Source organism: Pseudonaja textilis, chromosome Z (assembly GCF_049901715.1).
Source record: "Pseudonaja textilis isolate UNSWEBS1 chromosome Z, rPseTex1.2, whole genome shotgun sequence".
Lineage (NCBI taxonomy): Eukaryota > Metazoa > Chordata > Lepidosauria > Squamata > Elapidae > Pseudonaja > Pseudonaja textilis.
Genome location: NC_142008.1, coordinates 123,364,681 through 123,384,395, shown reverse-complemented (window position 1 = coordinate 123,384,395; position 19,715 = coordinate 123,364,681). Strand labels below are relative to the sequence as shown.

Here is a 19,715-nt window from a genome sequence, read left to right as displayed (position 1 = left end):
TATATGTTTTTTCGTCATTTTTTCCAACCACATGTGGATTTTAGTCCAGTATTTTTTAGCATCCGCACAAGTCCACCACATATGGTAATATGAGCCAGGTGTCTGATGACATTTCCAACATTTTTCAGATTTATTCTTGAACATTCTTGCTATTCTTGTGGGGGGGAAATGCCACCTGTAAAACATCTTATACAAATTTTCTTTATATGTTGTTGACATTGTCATTTTATAATTTTGAGACCAAAATTTTTGCTATTTCTCTAAATCGACCCCATATCCAAAATTCTTCCCCCAAGCAATCACAGTTTCTTTAACTTGTTCTTCTTCTAGTTTAATTTCTAATAGATATCCATACAATTTTTTAATCACCTTTTCATCAGTACCTGTCAAAATCTTATCTAAGTCAGTCAGTTTATCATAGAAGCCTTCTGTTTTAGAATCTTTATCATACCTTGAATGTATTTGCGCGTATGAAAACCAATTCAACTTTATACCTTGTTCCTCTAGTTTTTGCATAGATTTAAGTTCAGCCTTGTCATTCAGTATTTCACTATATCTAACTTTTTGCATATTATAGGATACAATAGTCAATAACCAGATTGGAATTTTCAAATAACATTGTCTTTTCATCTTCTCCCAGTTTAACCAGAGACTCCCCTATATAATGTCTTCTAAAATACCCGTGTTTTAGTTCCTTTGTACCATAAAAAAGCATGCTACCCCAACAACAAATCATGTCCTTCTAATGTCAACAATCTAGCATATCTTCGTGTTATCCATTCCTTAACCCACATCAGATTTGTAGCTTGGTAGTACAATTCCCAATTAGGCAAACCAAATCCTCCTCTAATTCTAGCATCTTGCAAAAGTTTTAACTTTATTCTCACTTTCTTACCTTGCCATATATATTTCAAGACAATTTTATTTAAATCTTCAAAGTAGTCTTTTCCAAGCCTAATTGGAATTGTTTGAAACAAATATAAAATTCTGGGTAATATATTCATCTTGATTGTTGAGATTCTCCCTATTAGTGAGAGTTGTAAATTTTCCCATTTCGCCAAATCTAGCGCTAGCTGCTGTTTAAGTTTAATATAATTATTCCCTTTTAATGTACTACATCTTGCTGTCAAATATATCCCCAAGTACTTAATCTTATTAGTGACTTGAATTTTCAATAGGTCTGCCAGTTTTTCCTTTTGTCTTAATAGCATATTCTTTGTCGAAATCTTTGTCTTATCTTTATTTATTTTCAAACCAGCCACCTTTCCATATGTCTCTATCTTTTCTATCAATTTTGATGCTGTTTCTAAAGGGTCTTCTAAAATAAAAACCAGATCATCCACAAATGCTTGCAGCTTAAATTCTTCCTTTTTGATTTTCATTCCTTTTATATTCTTTTCATCTCTAATATTTCTGTTTAGCACTTCCAAAGTTAACACAACAAAGGTGATAGTGGGCACCCTTGTCTTGTTCCTTTTCTTATATTAATAGAGTCTGTCAGCTCTCCCTCTATCATTACCTTTGACGTTTGCTTATAGTATATAGCTTCTATTGCTTGAATAAATTTTCTAGCAAAACCCATCTGTTCCAACTGTAATAACACGAATCGCCAATTCACATTATTATTCAATGCCTTCTGTGCATCTAGAAATATCAGAGCCATTTGTTTTTCAGGATGTGCCTCATAGTATTCCAAGGTGTCCAAGATTACTCTCATATTGTCTTTAATTTGTCTTTTTGGCAGAAATCCATTTGGATCAGGATGGATAAAATTATTTAAATATTTTTTAAGTCTTTCTGCCAATATTAAAGCAAAGATTTTGTAATCTGCGTTTAGTAAAGAAATGGGTCTATAGTTCTTAATTTGTAATGGGTCGGCCTCCTCTTTAGGAATAAGTGTACTATAGGATTCTGACCATGATTTAGGTATCTTCTTCTTTAACATAACTTCATTCATAACTTCTAGCAATGGAAGATTCAACAATTCTTGTAATGTTTTATAAAATTCTGCCGGAAGTCCATCTGGGCCTGGTACCTTTCCATTATTTTGCTTCTTGAGTGCTTCAGTTAACTCCATCATCATGTTGCTTTCTAACATTTTTTCAGTCTCTTTTGGTATCTGAGGTAAATTAGCATTCTGTAAGTACTGCTTGACTCTTTCTTCATCAATATTCTCTTGCATATATAATTTACCATAGAAGTCTCGAATGATTTCCTTCTTCTCTTTGCTACCATGGCAAACTTGGCCTTGGTCATCTATTAATTGCAATATTTTCCTTGATTCTTTCTCCTTTCTCAATTTGTATGCTAACCATCTACCTAGTTTGTTTGCATCTTCAAAGTAGTTCTGTTTAGCACCTCTAATTTTCTGTGCTAATTCTTCTTTTTCTATTTGACCCATTTTGTGTTTAATTATATCCATTTTTAGCTTGATGTCCTTTTTCTGTGGCATTTTCTGTAGCTCTTTTTCAAATCTTTTATGCTCATCCTCTAGGGCTTTAGAGGCTAGGCTTTTCATAGTATTCCTTTTCCTTGTATAGTCTATTATCAAGCCTCTAGCATATGCCTTCATTGTGTCCCACACATTCTGAATTGATGTATCTTTACTTTTTCTAAAGAAAAAGGCCAATTCTTTCTCCATCCACTGTGTGATGTCTTTTTCCTTTAAAATAGTATTATTTAACATCCATCTAGATCTTTTTTGTCCTTTCCATTTAATTGTCATTGGATTGTGATCTGCCCAAGTACTTGTTTCAATATTTATTTCTTGAATGTTAGATATTAATTCTGTTGACATCCATATCATACCTATTCTGGACCATGGTAAGTGTCTATTTGAATAGAAGGTGTATTGTTTAGTTTTAGCATTTCTTTCTTTCCATGTATCTTTTAAGTTTATTTCATCTACCATTTTAAAAAAATAATTTAGGGAGTCTTTCTGTTTTGCTTTGTTGTTTTCTGTGCTGTATAGTCCAATTTGTTGTCTACAATTCCATTAAAATCTCCCATCATAACTATATTAGCATAGTCCAATTCAATTATTTTCATATGTAGTTTTTGTAGAATTCTTCTTGTTTGTCATTCGGAGCATATATTGCAATCAGGAGTATTTTCATATTATTGTCCATTATTTCCACCATTAGTATTCTTCCATCATCATCAATATAGATCAATTTTGCTGGGGTGGTCTCTTTAATATATAAAACCACTCCTCTTTTCTTACATTGGGTCAAAGAAGTAAATATTTGCCCTAATTTGGGCTGTACCAACAATTGTTCATATTGTTTTTTAATATGTACTTATTGTAGACAGATTATATCAAATCTTAATTTCTCCAATTTATGAAAGGTTTTCCTTCTTTTAACGGTTGAGTTAAGTTCATTTATATTAATTGTAATCATTTTTTTCTCTTCCATGGTTATATTTTATAGTTAGGTTTAGCAACTCTTGTAGATCTTGAATTTCAAGAGGACTGCCAAATGGTGACTGAAAAAGAAGGCGCAGTAAGTGGAAAGGTGGAAGCCAAAGAACAACGAAAAATTCTGACTTATGACCAGGTCTTGTATTTATGACCGTTGCGGCATCCCCCAGTCACGAAATCAAAATCCAGGCCCTTGTACAACTAGTAGTCCTCAACTTACGACCACAATTGAGCCCCAAATGTATGTTGCTAAGGGAGTTTTGTCTCGTTTTACGGCTTCCCTTTGTCACATTTGTGAAAAGAATGGCCAGTTGTGAAATTGGTCGTTAAGTGAATCAGGTTTTTCCTGTTGACTTTGCCAGTCAGAAGGCTGCAAAAGGGGATCACAGGTCACTGCGACCGTCGTAAATATAAGTCAGCTGTCAAGCATCCGAATGTAAATCACAGGACCATCAGGATGGTACAATGGTCTTAAGTGTGAAAAATGGTCACTTTTTTTTTTAATGCTGTTGTTAACATCGAATGGACACTAGGCGAAGTCAAGGATAAGTCAGGGACTATCTGCATTTATGATGGTTGCAGTGTTCCGGAGATCACGTGATCCCCAGCTGCAACCTTCCAACAATGGGGAAACTGGATTCGCTTAATGACCACATGCTTCATTCAACAGCAGTGATTCCCTTAACAACCGGAGGCCCCCCAAAATAAAAGGCGGTAAAATCAGTCATGACTCATTTAATGACCGCCTTCTTAGCAAGAGAAATTTCAGCCCACAAATTACGGTCGTAAAGCGGTGTGGGGGGCTTGTAATACCTGTATTACAAGCCCCCACACACACACGCAGTGCCCCTTATTCCTGCTGGCCAATCTTTGGTTCGCTGATAATGGCTTCTACTCCAACTTCCTGCTTAAGACTTGCGGATTTCGACTCCCAGAATTCCCCAGTGAGAATTCTTCAGTCAAGCAGCCATGCCTGCCGGCTGAGGAATTCTGGGAGTTGAAGTCCGCAAGTCTTCAAGTTGCCAAGTTACGAGAACTCCTGATTTAAACCAAGGGTATCGAAACTCAATTTCATTGAGGGCCGCATCAGGGCAGTGGTTGACCCGGGAGGGAGGGGCAACTGGGTGGGTGTGGCCAACTGGGTGAGTGTGGCTAGTTGGACACCTCTTCCCCAAACTGCTGGCATGTTTCCTCTTCCCATTGGGTAGACCCAGATGGCCCCGTGGACAGGATCTGGCCACATCACGGGCCAGATCGGGCCCACGGTCCGTGAGTTTGACACCCTTGATTTAAACCATCATTTCAAGGTTACAGGAAGCTGCGAGCAAATGCAGATCGTCCAGCCAATCTGTTTGTCCTAAAATCAAAACATGACAGCCACTTGCAAAGAATTAACTGCCTTTAATATCTGCAAAAATATAAATAAATATCCATTTGAGAATAGAGTCATGTAAGGCAGTGCCCGGAGCAATTTTAAAACGTGCCATCTCTCTTTCTTTCCTTCCTTCCCTCTCTTTTTCATTTCTCCCTCCTTTTCTCCCTTCTCCTTCGCTGTCTTTCTTTTCCTTCCTTCATTCCCTCCCCTCCACTCCTTCCTTCCTCTCTTCTTCCTTCGCTCATTTCTCTTCTTTCCTTCCTTTCCTATCTCCCTTTTTCCTTCCTTCCTTCTTTCCTTCCTTCCTTCCTTTCTCTTTCTTTCTCCTTTCTTTTCTTTTGGACTACAGTTCCCATCACAAGCTATCCAAGAGCGGTAGGAACGATTCCTATCCTATCCACATTCCTGAGGGTGAAGGAGAGAAGCTTTTCTGGGCAGATTCGGGCAGGGAGGGGTGTAACACAAAGCCCGCTTAAGGAGCTAGTCCTCTTGATCCCATCGGTCAGCCAAAAAATAAATTTAAAAACCCCATCTTTGTCCAACCAACCCCAGTTCAATCCTCCAGGATCTCAGCAAAGAGAGCCCTCCGCTTCTTCTCCGCTTGCTGGTGACTATCCCAATCCTGGCGGCGTTTGAGGAAATGGGTCAAGGCGAAGTTGCGGACGAGGTGGTGGCCGAAGGGGTCGTGCCGTAGCTGGGGCTCGTGCTCCGCTGGAGGGGGAGAGGGAGAAGAGAGGGGCTAAGTTTGAGGAATGGCTGCAGGGCACAAATTAAAAGTCTCTGTGAAACTGGAGAGGCTGCGTTCACATATGTCTTATGTCCAGTTACGTTTTAGGAGGCCAAATTACGACTGCCGGGTTAAGAGTTGAGAAGCTTTGTATGTTTTTATTCTGACCTGGGCTTCCCCAAAAAGTATTAAGCAGATTTTTTTTCTCCCACCAAAACCTTTTTACTAAACGAAGGTGAATTTCTTGCATTCACATTCAGGCAAAGGCCTGGCAAACAGTCTTTCAAGGGGAGGAGCACAGACCTTATCTAGCCTGGAGAGCTAGCTACCAAGTAACTATTTCCAAACGCAGTGCTGACAAGGAAGGGCTCAGCACGGAGTCTCTGAGACGCACAGATAGATCTTCCCACTGCTGCGATGAACTGTTTCCTACAAAAGCCCCCTCCCCTTTTGCTCCTCTTTTAATCCCTATGGGAGGGACCATTCACCGTCCACCTGTGGCTTTACTCCAGAGTTGACTTTTGTTCCTTAGCTGTTCCCTTCTTCTGGCAGTTCTATGCATGTGCACACTGGGAACAGGCTCCAGCTGTTCTTCTGCCTCACTGCTGTCTGATTCTGAAGGCTGCTGATAACTGTCAGACAGCCCTGGCTTCATCTCTGCCTCTGATGCAGAGCCCCTGTCTTCCTCAACCTCCAGGACTGGCCCAAGGTTCTCCCCAAACTCCTCACTATCTGACTCTGCTGCCAGCGGACCACAACAGTTTTTTAATTTGGTGTTTCTCAGCCTTGGGCCCTTTAAGAAGTCTGACTGGGTCCTTTTAAGCTATGCTGGTCAGGGAATTCTGGGACTTGAAGTTCAAAACATCTTACAGAGCCCAAAGTTTAGAAACATTGGTGTCAACCCTGAAGCTGTGAAGCCACTTTGACTGCTTCAGTGTTGCCACACTGGAGCTGAGGGATTGGGGGAGGGGGGATTTGAGATAGCTGGGATTTTGTAGCCAAAACAAAATACTTTCTCTTGGTAACCAAGGACATTCTCACATCTGATCAGAGGAAGACGGAGTGAGGTCACCAGGCAACCAGACAGAATCGTGATTGGTCCATGTGACTGACTGTTTTGACAAAGTGAAAAAACTTTTACTTTTAATTAGGTGAAAGCCGCGGGAACCTTTGGAGTTGGTTTTCACCGGATCTGTGTCAATATATCCAATACAGCTATTCTTTGAGGAATCTACCTGCCTCAGAGTTTTGCTTTCTATGAATCTATTACTTGGAACTCTGAAAGTGCGGGACTCCGAATTATGGCCTGGCAAGTTAGGAGTTGGGCAGTTTTTGACATTTTTTAAATTTGGTATTTCTCAACCTTGGAGCCTTCAAGAAGGTCTGTGTGGGGCGAGAAAGGAAAGGAAAGGAAAAAGGAAAAAGGAAAAAGGAAAGGAAAGGAAAGGAAAGGAAAGGAAAGGAAAAAGGAAAAAGGAAAGGAAAGGAAAGGAAAGGAAAGGAAAGGAAAGGAAAGGAAAGGAAAGGAAAGGAAAAAGGAAAAAAAGGAAAGGATGGGGAAGGTGGGAAGGAAGAAAGGAAGGAGAGAGTGAGAAACAAAGGAAGAGAAAAGGAAGGAAGGAAGGAAGGAAGGAAGGAAGGAAGGAAGGAGGGGGATGGGGGGAGGGAGCAGACACAGAGGCCCCTTACCCAGCTCCTGAGCCAACTCCCGTCTGGCTGGCAGGCTGGCTCTGCTCCAGATGGCATCCAGCACCCGGCTCCCATGCTTGGAGCAGGCGAGAGGCAGGAAGTGGCCCTGAGAATCCAAAGAAAAAGAAGAAAGAAAGAGGAAGAAGAGATGGAACAGTGGTTAAGTCCAGGACTTGCTGTAAATAACAGCCGCAGCGATGCCCAGAATTGTGCCAACTGCAGAAATGAAATGTCTACTTTTACATACAGATGTTGACACGTTATTGGCCAAGAACCCAATTTGCAGATTTTAGAAAAATTTGCAAGACAACCAGGTGTGCCGCCGGTCTAAAATAATAACACATCATAGATTGTGGGTTTTTTCACAACAAAAGGGTTGAAAAATGGCAAATTGCTAGTAAGCCTCAATTTACGACCCCTCATTTCGCTTGAAGTTCTCAACATATGGCAATTTTAAGTAAGACCCATAGAATTCAATTCCCAGAATTCCCTTGCTGGCAGGGGAATTCTAGAAGTTGGAAGTCTACATGTCTTAAAAGTTACTAAGCTTGAGCAAAATTGGGTCTATATTGTTTAAGGGGAACATAAAAATAAACACAGCCATAATTGTTATCCTCACAGCCGCCATCTTGACTTGTCTGCCTGCGACATGACAGCCCTGCACGGTTGACCCCCACGCAACAAAACACACAAGACTGGCCCTTAAAACAAGTTCAACCAACATCCTCCAAAACCCGGAGCGGAATCCCACGGGGGATTTACCTTGAGCTGGCGCAACACTTTCCGCCTGGGCTTTTCGGAGACGGAAGAGCTGGCCAAGAGGGCATCGAAGACGTGGCTCCCGGAGGGGTCGCAAGCCAACGTTACCAGATCCGCGGGCGGCATGGCAGCCAAGCTGCCCAGCACGAGGGAAGGGTCTGCGAAGTGCAGGAGATGCTGTAGCATCAGGGAGCCGTGGTAGGAGACGGCGCTCAAGGCCGGCGGCGTTGCACCTTCCTGGAGGAAAAGAGAATCCGACGGTGTGGTGGAATGAGGTCTGGATTCCCAGGAGGGAGGGGCCGCATTCCGGAGGACCGAGAGACAGCTAAGTTTGGATAGTTTGATTGGAAGGAAGAGAGCTGAGACAGCTCCTCCTTAGCAACTCACAGAACAGATCTTTTAACGACCAAACGCGGGAATATAAAGTCCTCGACTTACGGACATTTTTTTAACAACTAGAGTTACGACACCGGATAAAAGTGACTTATGAAAGAAAAGTTTGATCGATTCGGGGACCTGATCACCATGAACGCCAAGTCAAGGACTCACAATGCACAGTAATACAGATCGTCCTTGACTTACAACATTGTTATGACTGTTCAATGACACTGGAAAAAGTGACTTAGGACTGTTTTTCGCACTTATGACCATTGCAGCCTTGCCAGTCGCGTGATTTCTTGGCCACTGACTCCTATCTATGATGGCTGTTGTGTCTCAGGGTCAGGCGATCCCCTTCTGACAAGCCATCAATTGTGGGGGAGCCGGATTCGCTTAACAACCGTGTGACTGACTTAACAGCAGCAATCCACTTAACCACGGCGACAAGCAAGGTCATAAAACGGGGCAAAGCTCGCTTAACAGCTCTCTCTCTCTCTCAGCAAACGAAATTGTGGTCGTAAGGTTGAGAACTACCTCCAGTTGTCACACCTACCTGCTCCGTCTCCTCCCCGAAGTAGACCTCATACGCCAGGACGGAGGCGAGCAGGGGAGCGCAGGCCAACTGGCGGGTGGGGGGCTCCCAACAGTGGAAGGCCTGTGAGGGGGGGAAAAAAACCCACCCAGCTCAACAATTTGACAGAGAAGACAGAACAGAAAACTAATCAGGAAGCCAAACACGGTTCGGTTACCTCTAAGAGAAGCTGCAACACCTCCTGCTGGTGGGCGCCACGGTTCCGGCAGGCGCCTAGGAGCGCCGTGATAATGCCGAGATGCTCCAGCGCCAGGATTTCTTCCAAGCCAGGGCCCAGCTCCTGAAAAAGCTGCCCCAGCTAGGGACAGGGTATAAATGAGACGATCCTCCTCGGTCAAGAGAAAGGCCTCGTTTCCCCTCTTCTTAGGCCGGCATGGATCAGTTTGACTGATCTGCAACGGATCGCTAGCAGTTGAGAGACCACTGCTGAATAATATATTTATGTTTATTCTGAGTTTATTACTTTTATAAGTAACTCAGAGTGGCAAACGTATCTCACATTCCTCCCTCCTCCTGTTACCCCCACAATAACAACCCTTTGAGGTGGGTTGGGCTGAGACAGACCGGCCCAAAGTCACCCAGCCGGCTTCCATGCTAAGGTGGGACTAGAACTCACAGTCTCCTAGTGATTGACCAGTCACCTACCTGGCCTTCATGTTTAGGATGGGACTAGAACTCACCATCTCCTGGTGATTGGCCCAGTAACCTAACCAGCTTTCATTCCTGAGAAGGAAGTAGAACTCACCATTTCCTGGTGATTGGCCTATTATCACCCAGCTAGTTTCCGCGACTAGGGTGGGACTAGAACTTACTGTCTCCTGGCGATTGGCCCAAAGTCGCCCAGCTGGCTTCCATGACTAGGGTGGGGCTAGAACTCCCTATCTCCTAGTGATTGGCCCAATCACCCAGCTGGCTTTCATGCCTAAGCAGAACTAGAACTCACCGTCTCCTAGTGATTGGCCCAGTGCATTGGCCTATAATCACCCAGCTAGTTTGCATGACTAGGGTGGGACTAGAACTCCCCATCTCCTGGTCCTTGGCCCAAAGTCAGCCAGCCAGCTTACATACCTAAGGTGAACTACAATTCACCATCTCCTGGTTTCTAGCCCGCTGCCTTCTGCCACGGAGGAACCAAAAATCTGATCCTGCCCCTTCAAAGCCTTAACCGGGTCAGACCCTGCTTAGCTTTTCAAGATCCACCCAAAACCGGCGACATCCCAGGCCCACCGCAAAGCGCCCACACACATACACACTTACCAGTTTACGTGAGGCAGCCTGGATGAGCCGTTGCAAAGTGAAGTTGGCCACTTTGTGAGCTGACAAGACGCGGAGCTGCCCCTTCACGTGAGTCTTGTAGAACGAGCGCAGCGCCTTCACCTCCGACACTTCCAGGACTTTGTCCAGAACTCGGCTGCAGGTCGCGTCCTTCAGGAACACCAGGAGGTTGCTGAGCAGGGCGAAACAAGCAACGGTGGGGCAGGAATGCACCTCTGCTTTGTGTTTTAAACAAATTTTATTAAGTGTGTGTGTGTGTGTGTGTGTGTGTGTGTGTGTAGTGTGAAAAAGACCACTCATGCATCATCACAAAATCTCCAGAACTGTAATAATATCCAGAACCGATACAAACTTGAAATTGGGCACGTATGTTCCTCTTGGCTTCTAGGGGCTCACTAAGAAAGGATTTTTTGAAGTGACCATCAGAGCATTTAGAATATTTCCTATATCGTAATTACTATTAACACGCTCTGATGCTAAGGAGTTCCACTCCCCTTCCCCACCTGAAAAAAAATCTGTTCCAAATGCAAAACGCAAGCAGAGAGGAGTTTCAGTTTAACAACACCAAGCAGCATTCGTACAGAACAGTTGAGCTAAGAGACACCCAGGCTCCTGGCTGTCTCCTTCTTGCTCACACAGCAAGAACTCTCTCACACACTAACAGGACGCTAGCCGGATGAATACCAAGGGATGCTGTTAGGCAGAGGCAGAATTTTTTTCCCCTTATTTTCCTCCCCCAAAACTAAGCCCAACCTCATAGCGAAGCACGAGTATCGAGCGAGTATTAAAAAATTGGACACAGTGCAACTTTCCTGGTATTATCTTTGCCATACATACCATAACATAGAACAAATAACCTTCTTATCATATATTGCTAAATTTATACTATTAAACATCGCCTGTATATTCACCTGTATTTACAACACAAAACCTTGTGGTTTGCTATACCACCATTTTATCTGCTATACTCTCTTATAATTTACATCCGATATCAATTCTACAATTCATCAATATTTTCTGTTCCGACTCCTTTTCATCAGATTCAGCCGTTGGTCCATTTTATTCCAAACTTCATAATATTTTCTCTCTCCTTTAGTTTTAACCATCAATCTGTCCATCTCTGCACAGACCAAGTATTTTCTTTATTGTATCTCTTTCAGAGGGGATATAACCATTTTTTTTCCAATTTTGGAGCATAAACCAATCTTGCAACCATTGTGACATACAATATTAGATATATCAACCCTTTACCATCTCTCTCTTTTATAATTCCTAATAATAGGAATAATTCTGGTTTGAATCCTAAATTTAAGCCAAGCATTTCTTCCAACCATATGTTTTTATCTGTCGCCTAAATTCCTTTACTTTTGTGCATGACCACCACATATGATATGCCTGGTACAGGAATGCACCTCCGTTGTCATCATGTACAACCACATGGATTGGAAATCTCCAAAATCAATTAGGGGGGAGGGAGGAGATTAAGCAAATTGCTGCTGTTGTTAAGTGAATCATGAGGTCATTAAGCGAATCGGGCTTCCCAAATTGACTCTGCTAGTCAGAAGCCGGCTGGGAAGGTCTCAAAATGGCGACCACGTGACCCTGGGATCCTGCCATCGTCATAAATGCATGCCGGTTGCCAAGTTCCTAAACTTTGACCACGTTACTGTGCGGACGCTACAATGGTCGCAAGTGCAAGGACTGGTTGTTAAGTCGTGTTTTTTTTCAGGACCGTCATGCCTTCTAACGGTTGCTAACTGAATGGGTTGTAAGTCAAAGATTTTAATGCTAATTTGTGTCGAGAATGTGGGTCTCTTTAATACAATATTTCTTATACGAGTAGTCCTCGAGTTACAGCCACAACTGAGCCCAAAACTTATGTCGCTAAGTGAAACATTTGTTAGGTGAGTTTTGTTCCATTTTACGACCTTTCTTGCCACAGTTGTTAAGCGAATCACTGCAGCCGTTCAATAACACGGTTGTGAAGTGAATCTGGCTTCCCCATTGATTTTGCTTGTCAGGTCACAAAAAGCGATTGCATAACCCCTGGACACTGCAACCGTCATAAATAGGAGTCAGTTGCCAAGAATTCTGATCATGGGACCATGGGGACGCTGCAATAGTCATTAAGTGTGAACAACAGTCCCATTTCCCTTTTTTCAGAGCCGTTGTAACTTTGAACGGTCACTAAATGAACTCTTATAAATCAAGGGCCACTTGTATTTCTCCACTTTAGACAGATGGACTTCAACTCCCAGAATTCCCCTTGCAAACTTTTACAGTGACTCCTCCCACCAATTCCCCCCCAAAAAACCATCCAACCAATCCAATTGCCTACCTTTGCTGAGCAGCCGGGTTACAGCTGCTCAGGTAGCCAATCACAGATCGGCACAGCTCAGCACACTCTTCAGGCAGTTTTCTGTGGAGGATCTCCAGCGCCACCTGCAGGCAGAGGCTGAAATATTTGTTGGTGATGAAATCTAGAGGGAAAACAGGTTTTTCTTTAATAAGGATGTTGGTTAAAGGATCTTGGTTAAAATCAGGCCAGAAGGGGTATATAACAGTAGAATACATAAATGTATCATCATCATCATCTTTTAAGGACCCCATAATCCCTTTCAGGGTGGAGTCTGGGCAAATGGAATTAGTAGTGTTTTTTAATGGCCAGATGCCCTTCCTGTCACCAATGCGGAGTTTTTTTCAGCAGATATATTCTCAGTTTTGCCCAGAGAAATATCTGCCTCTACCCTAGGATCAAATTCACAGCCTCTATGTATGACCTTCCCTAAATGTATCTTCAAGCTCACCCTTTCCCATTCACAGGCATGCAGGTCATCCTCACTTAATGACCATTCGCTTAATGACTTTTTGAAGTTACAACAGGCCCCAAGAAAAGTAAATACCTCACATTTATACTGCCCTCCTGTGGTTATGTGATCACAATAACTGACCCCATAAAAGGTACTTACAACCCATCCTCAGTTATGACTATCCTCCATGGTCATGTGATCACATTTCAGGCGCGCAACCAGCTCATATTTACAACGGGTTACAAAGTCCTTCAATCATGTGATCACAACTTACAACATATTTTCCCAGCGTGCAGCAAAAAAACACCCATTTATAGAAGGTATTCTTTTAAAGACCACTTGATTCACTTAACGACTGCCATGAGTCACTTGGCCGACATAAAAATGGCTGTAAAATCAAGTCAGCTCATACGGAGACACACTTAACAACTTCCAATTACTTATCACAGAAATTCCATGTTCGCTTGTTGTCATTAAGTGAGGTAATTCTATAGAGAGCTGTGCAGGACTGCCGTTTCACCACCTGCCAGCAGATGGCAGCATCTCACCTGCAATTTGTTCCTGGAAGGAGCCTTTGAATTCCCGCAGGAGGGAAAGGAAACTGGCAGGGACCTCGAACACGGCTGGTCCTTCACTCCCCACCTTCGAACTCTTGGCCTGGGGACGAAGAGGACCTAAAATGGTGGAAAGGGGGAAGGGGTGAATTAGAGGCCCTGATTTTCCTGCAAGGAAAAGATTAATGCATTGCTGCTTGGTGTAAACACCCGGCAAAATACGGCATTAACCAGAGTGGCCAACAGCTTTGGCAATTTTAAGACTTGCGGACCTCAACTCCCCCATCATGGCTGGCTGGCTGGGGAATTCTGGGAGTTGAAGTCCACAGGTTGATGACATCATACGATGAGCTAAGGGCTTCGTTTCTTATTTGTAAATGTAATGGTGGGATACAAATAAATAAAATAAATAATAAAATAAAAATGTAAAAAATTAATAAAATAAAATATAAATAAATAAATATAAAATAAAATAATAAAATAATGTAACGTAAAATAAAAAATAAAAAATAATAAAATAAATAAAAGTATTAAAATAATAGAATGGCTTTGTCACTTTGCACACTAATTGGCATACATTAAAAATGAAATTTCATTGCATTTCAGCTCTTAAAGGGTCAATTTTACACTACATGAACAAAATAAAATAAACATAAAAATAAATAAAGCAAAAATAATAAAATAGATAATAAAGTAAAATAAAATAATAAAATAATGTAACGTAAAATAAAAAATAACAAATAATAAAATAAATAAAAGTATTAAAATAATAGAATGGCTTTGTCATTTTGCACACTAATTGGCATACATTAAAAATGAAATTTCGTTGCATTTCAGCTCTTAAAGGGTCAATTTTACACTACATGAACAAAATAAAATAAAAATAAATAAAACAAAAATAACAAAATAGATAATAAAGTAAAATAAAATAAATATAAAATAAAATATATAATAACTATGTGGGGTACAGTGGGCTGAGCTGAAGGAGCTGACCCGGACTTACCACGGGAAGCTTCCGGGACTTTGTGGGGGAACGGGTGTTAACTCCTCATTCTCACATTGTTCCCACATTGGATCTCAACACGCAGGAAACTCTTGAGATGCTGGACAGCAGCCAACAGCTTCCACCCACCCCTCTCCACCCACCCCAGGATGGGGGACACATTCACTATCCACGACTCACCTGAGCCCGGGAGCCCCCGTCCTCCGTCTGACCCGACACGGGCCCCTCCCAGCACCTGCAGAAGAGTCCGCACCACAAAGCTGGCGTGGGCGTCCAATGCGAACGTCGCCAGCTCCTCCCGGAGGCTCTTCCCCACATCCAGGAGGAGCTCCTCCAGCGCCTGGGCCTCCTCGCCTCCTTCCGAGATCAGCAGCACGGTCCTCCACAGGGCCCCTTCCAAGACATGGGCCCCGCAGGGGTGGCAGGCGACCGGGCACAGGGAGGGGAGTAGGGCCCGGAGTAGAGGCTCCAAGCGGGCCCCCGAGGCAGACGGCAGCAGCGCTTGGAGGAGCAGTGACCCCGAGGGATCCAGGGCCAGCGGTAACACCACCCCAATGGCCTCCGTCAGGACGTTGCTCACAAACAGACCTGAGGGAGGGGGCAAAATAAACAACCTTCAGAGGGAGTCCTCGACTTACGACCGCAATGGGGAGCAGAATTTCCATTCCTAGGCGATTGTGAGTCGGTCGCCATTTCGCAACCTTTTCGAATGGTTTAAGCGAATCATTGCTGTCATGAAGTAAATCACATGGTTGTTAAGCAAATTTGGCTCCCCCCGTTGATGTCACTTATCAAAAACCATCTGGAAAGATCACAAATGGTGATCATTGTCAAGACAGGATAGCCCTCGACTTGCAAGTTCATTTAGTGACCGTTCAAAGTTAAAACGGTGCTGTAAAACATGACTCACAACCGTTTTTTCAGTTATGACCTTTGGCAGCCTCCTCATGACCGTGTAATCACTCTTGGCAACTGACTCGCATTTACGACAGTTGCAGTGCCCCAGGACATTACGCGATCCCCTTTTGCGACCTTCCGACATGCAAAGTCCACGGGGAAGCAGGCTTCACTTAACCACCGTGTGACTATCTTATCAACTGCAGTGATTCACTTAACAACGATGGCAGGAAAGGTCGCAAAAGGGAACAAAGCTCACTTAACAAACATCTCCCGTAATAGAAATCTGGGGCTCAAATGCCAGTTGCCAAGCTCCCAAATTCCAAGCAGGTGACAGCACAGTCGTCGTGTGAAGAGCTGCTGAAAATCGCCTTTTCAGTGCTTCAAAAGGTCACTAAACGAACCATTGTAAGTCAAGGACCACCTGTACCATTTGGTTAAGTGTTTTTCAACCTTGGCGAGTCGAAGACAGGCAAACTTCAACTCCTATAATTCCCATCTTCCCAAATTTCTGAATGTCAACGGATCAGGCCATGACCTGGTACTCCTCAACTTAAAAGCGATCACTTACTGACCGCTTGAATTATGACAGACTTCTGTGAAGGTACTTACAACCTAGAATTGAAGGACCCATGGCGGTTCTCTGAGATCACATGACAATCACTGCCATTTGCACATAAAGAGTGATGTGACCTTATTTTACAGCCAATTTGCCAAGCGGCTTATGGCAAGAGCGGCTCATAGTGACACCACGGATTCACTTAACGACTCCTCCAAATAAGGACATAAAATTTGAGTCGGTCACACGAATGATCCCAGTTACAAACATCATGAGTGAGTTGCAACAATGATGGGCAGGCTCCACCACAGTCGTAACTCAAGGATTCCTTCCACAAGCTTTCAAAGTACTTGGTATCTGCCCTAAGTCCATCTTTGAACAGATCTTACTTTTTTCCTCATCGGAGGCAAAGCCAGACTTGAAGGTATCGTGAGCCTGGTGGAAATAGTCCGCCACCGCCGGCTCCAATTTGAGAACGCTTCCTCCTTTGATCTCCTCGGGGTCTCCTTTCCTGGGCTTAGAAGCAGGTGAGCCACGTCGTCTCTTCTGCTCTTTGCTGCTTTTCGCTGCTTTCTGGCGGTGGGCAGGGGGTCCCATCCTTCTGGACAGCTCTACCAGCCGGCCTTCGAAGGGGAAATCGAGGAAATTAGCAGCAAGGAAAAGAGTCGCCTTGGACGGCGAGACCGGCAGCATATAAATTCAATAAAGAAATAAAACATGTACGTTGAATAAAAAATATATTTAATAAATGAAAATAAACATAAATGTAATAAAAATCTCCTTTCTCTTTTTCTTTCCGTCTCTGTTTCTTTTTCTTTATCTCTCTCACTTTCTCTCTTTTTTTCTTTGTCTCTCTTTTTCTTTTTATCTCTCTGTTTTTATCTCTTTTTCTTTGTCCCTTTGTCTCTCTCTTTTTGTCACTCTTTCTCTCTCTCTCTTTCTCTCTCTCTCAGCCTAACCTACCTCACAGGGTAGTTATTGTGGAGAAAAGAGTTGTTTTTTTTAAGTGTATGAGATAACAAACATGGACTTACAATGTATATTAACATTTCACCTAAATTAATAACACCGTAGAATAGGAAATAAACATTACACATAAAATATTAACATATAAATTTATATATAAAATATGAATATGTTATACAAGGACATATATATACACACACGTACACAAACACATAAATATGCCTATATATGCACATATATATGCATATACATAGTATGCATGTGTATATGTGTGTGTGTGTGTGTGTGTGTGTGTGTGTGTGTGTGTCTATATATAACGTGTGTGTGTATTCTATTTATAATGCACGATTTCACTATAATAATAGATAGAATACAATTATTTTGAAATCCCCTTCAAAGCCAACAAAGTTTCAAAATCAGTTTAGGCTGAATTTCACAGTCGAAGGTCCAAGGTCATAAAATACCCAAAACACTCGTGCTTTTTCATCCACCGCCAGATCTCCTGGCCGCTTCACCGGTTGCATTTCTGCCTGCAGCCAACTTATCCGGAAGCGCAGGAAAGAGGGGGGGAGGGTAAAGTCACCGGGAAGGCTGGGAAACTCCAATAAAAGCTGCAAAAAAAAAAAACAGAATATTTTTGCAAGACTTACAAAAAACGCCCGGCTCAAAGTTTGCTCTGGCTGCCGCTGCTCTTAATGGATTGCAACAGGATCGCGCATCCTCCACACTCGTTGCAACCTTTTGCAAACCTGGCCAGCACGCGGGACGTCCGGGCTTCTCCGCGCGTGCGCGGGACTCTCGCAGGCCGCGCCTCCGCCCCGCCCCCTCCGGAACTAGGCAGGAGCTTCGCCACGCTGCCTCCCGACCTGCCCCGCGTGAGGGAGCGATCTGCGCTGGCCGCTCCTCCCAGAAAACATTGCTCTCGTGACGTCATCCTATTTTTCGTTCATTGGCTCGTTCGCTCATTGCGTCACCCATTCATTCATTCATTCATTCTTGGTGAGGTCTGCGTGGTAGGGCAGGATAGGACAGAATTCAGAATTCAGGGTAGCATAGAATAGAATTCAGAATTAGAATAGAATATAGTTCAGAATTAGAATAGAAAATAGAATAAAAAATAAGAATAGAATAGAATAGAATAGAATAGAATAGAATAGAATAGAATAGAATAGAATAGAATAGAATAGAATAGAATAGAAATTAGGATAGGATAGAAAAATTATTTATTGGCCAAATGTGATTGGACACACAAGAAATTTGTCCTGTCAGTCAATTGCAAAAGGCAGCTTCACTCGGAACAGCTGACATCCTGCACGTATTACCTATAACCCCAATACAATGATTTATTAAATGTATTTTTATTACAATTCTTTAGTTATTACATTGATTTACTGCATTTATTAAGTTATGTATTCGATTGATCACATATTTATTTCATTTAATACATATATTTAATTTGCTTGTTAATTAAATTTATATGCTGCCCGTCTAACTCTGCAAAGCTGTTCTGAAAACCTTGGACTTTTGGCTGAAAATAGAGGGGACGGGATGAAATGGCGATTTCCAGATATGTCAATTCAAAGGTCTGAATGCAGGATAGAAGGGAACAAAGCAATACAATCTCAAAAATTGTGAAATTATCTCATACAATACTTCACAATATTATTTTTGTGTCAATCAAATTCCATATGTTATTGTTTTTCCTACAATAGCATGTTAGTATTCCTTGTTTATTACCTTTAGCAGTTATATATCTTAACTTAAATAATACACATTTCTTTAAAATATATTCTCCTTCTTTTTTCTTTTTAACCATCATCTATTACTCACATTAAAGCTTTAGTTTTTTGTTTCTTAGCTTGTCTCCCATATTCCTCTCCAACATTTCCATCTCTAGCTACCGCTTCTTGACCTTTCCTCTTAAACATTTCTTCCTTCTCTATTATATTCCATTGTCTCTTCCTATAGTTCCTTACTATTTTTCTTTCACCCTTTCTTCTAATTCCCTTTTCCACATCACTGATTCCAGGAAAAACAAAATATTCAATAAAAAAAAATGGTAAGCCGCCCAAAATTGCTGGAGAGGGAGAAGAGCGCCATGTGAATTTGCTAAATTAAATTAAAATCATTTTATGGTATCAAGAATAAGCAACCTGCAGGAAGACGAAAATGGCAGCCTGTGCAGGTCTGTGAACTCGGCTCCTTGGGTGAAGTTGGGCCGAGACATGTTGACACCTGAGAAACTCCCGTTTCCTGGCAATTCAAAGACAATAATGGCTTAAATATTTTTTCTCTCTCCACCTATCTCTGCCTCCTGAATGATGGGAAAGGCTCTGCAAACACTTCTATTTCAACAGGAGACTTCAAGCTTCCTCCTACAAAATCTCATATTGATTCATGAGAGCCACACAGGGCAGGGCAGCCCCACCAGGGCAGAGCCTCCAAATCTGAATATTTTCCATCACAGTGGTGAGGAATACAGCTAATCCTTGACTTACAGTGACAAGCGAGCCCGACACGTCTGTTGCTAAGCGAGTTAAGTGCGTTTGCTCTATTTTACAGCCTTCCTTGGCAACAGTTAAAGAGAATCCCTGCTGTTCTTAAGCGAGTAACACTGTTGTTAAGTGAATCCGGCTTCCTTGTTTACTTTGCATCAAAGGTCTCAAAAGAAAAATCACCTGATACTACGACCATCATAAATACGAGTCGT

At 42.4% G+C, this 19,715-nt stretch overlaps 1 protein-coding gene across 1 annotated transcript; it reads right to left on the bottom strand.

The window, feature by feature from the left end:
* Positions 1-5,010: 5,010 nt before the first annotated feature.
* On the bottom strand, positions 5,011-17,812 carry NOP9 (NOP9 nucleolar protein). The gene is made up of 11 exons (XM_026721943.2): positions 17,656-17,812; positions 16,429-16,662; positions 14,764-15,171; positions 13,575-13,700; positions 12,555-12,696; positions 10,199-10,388; positions 9,099-9,239; positions 8,903-9,004; positions 7,975-8,208; positions 7,213-7,318; positions 5,011-5,507 (listed from the first exon to the last, which is right to left on the bottom strand). Exons 2-11 carry the CDS (start codon positions 16,634-16,636, stop codon positions 5,350-5,352), a joined length of 1,815 nt encoding a protein of 604 aa, XP_026577728.1. The 5' UTR covers positions 16,637-16,662; positions 17,656-17,812; the 3' UTR covers positions 5,011-5,349.
* Positions 17,813-19,715: the final 1,903 nt, after the last annotated feature.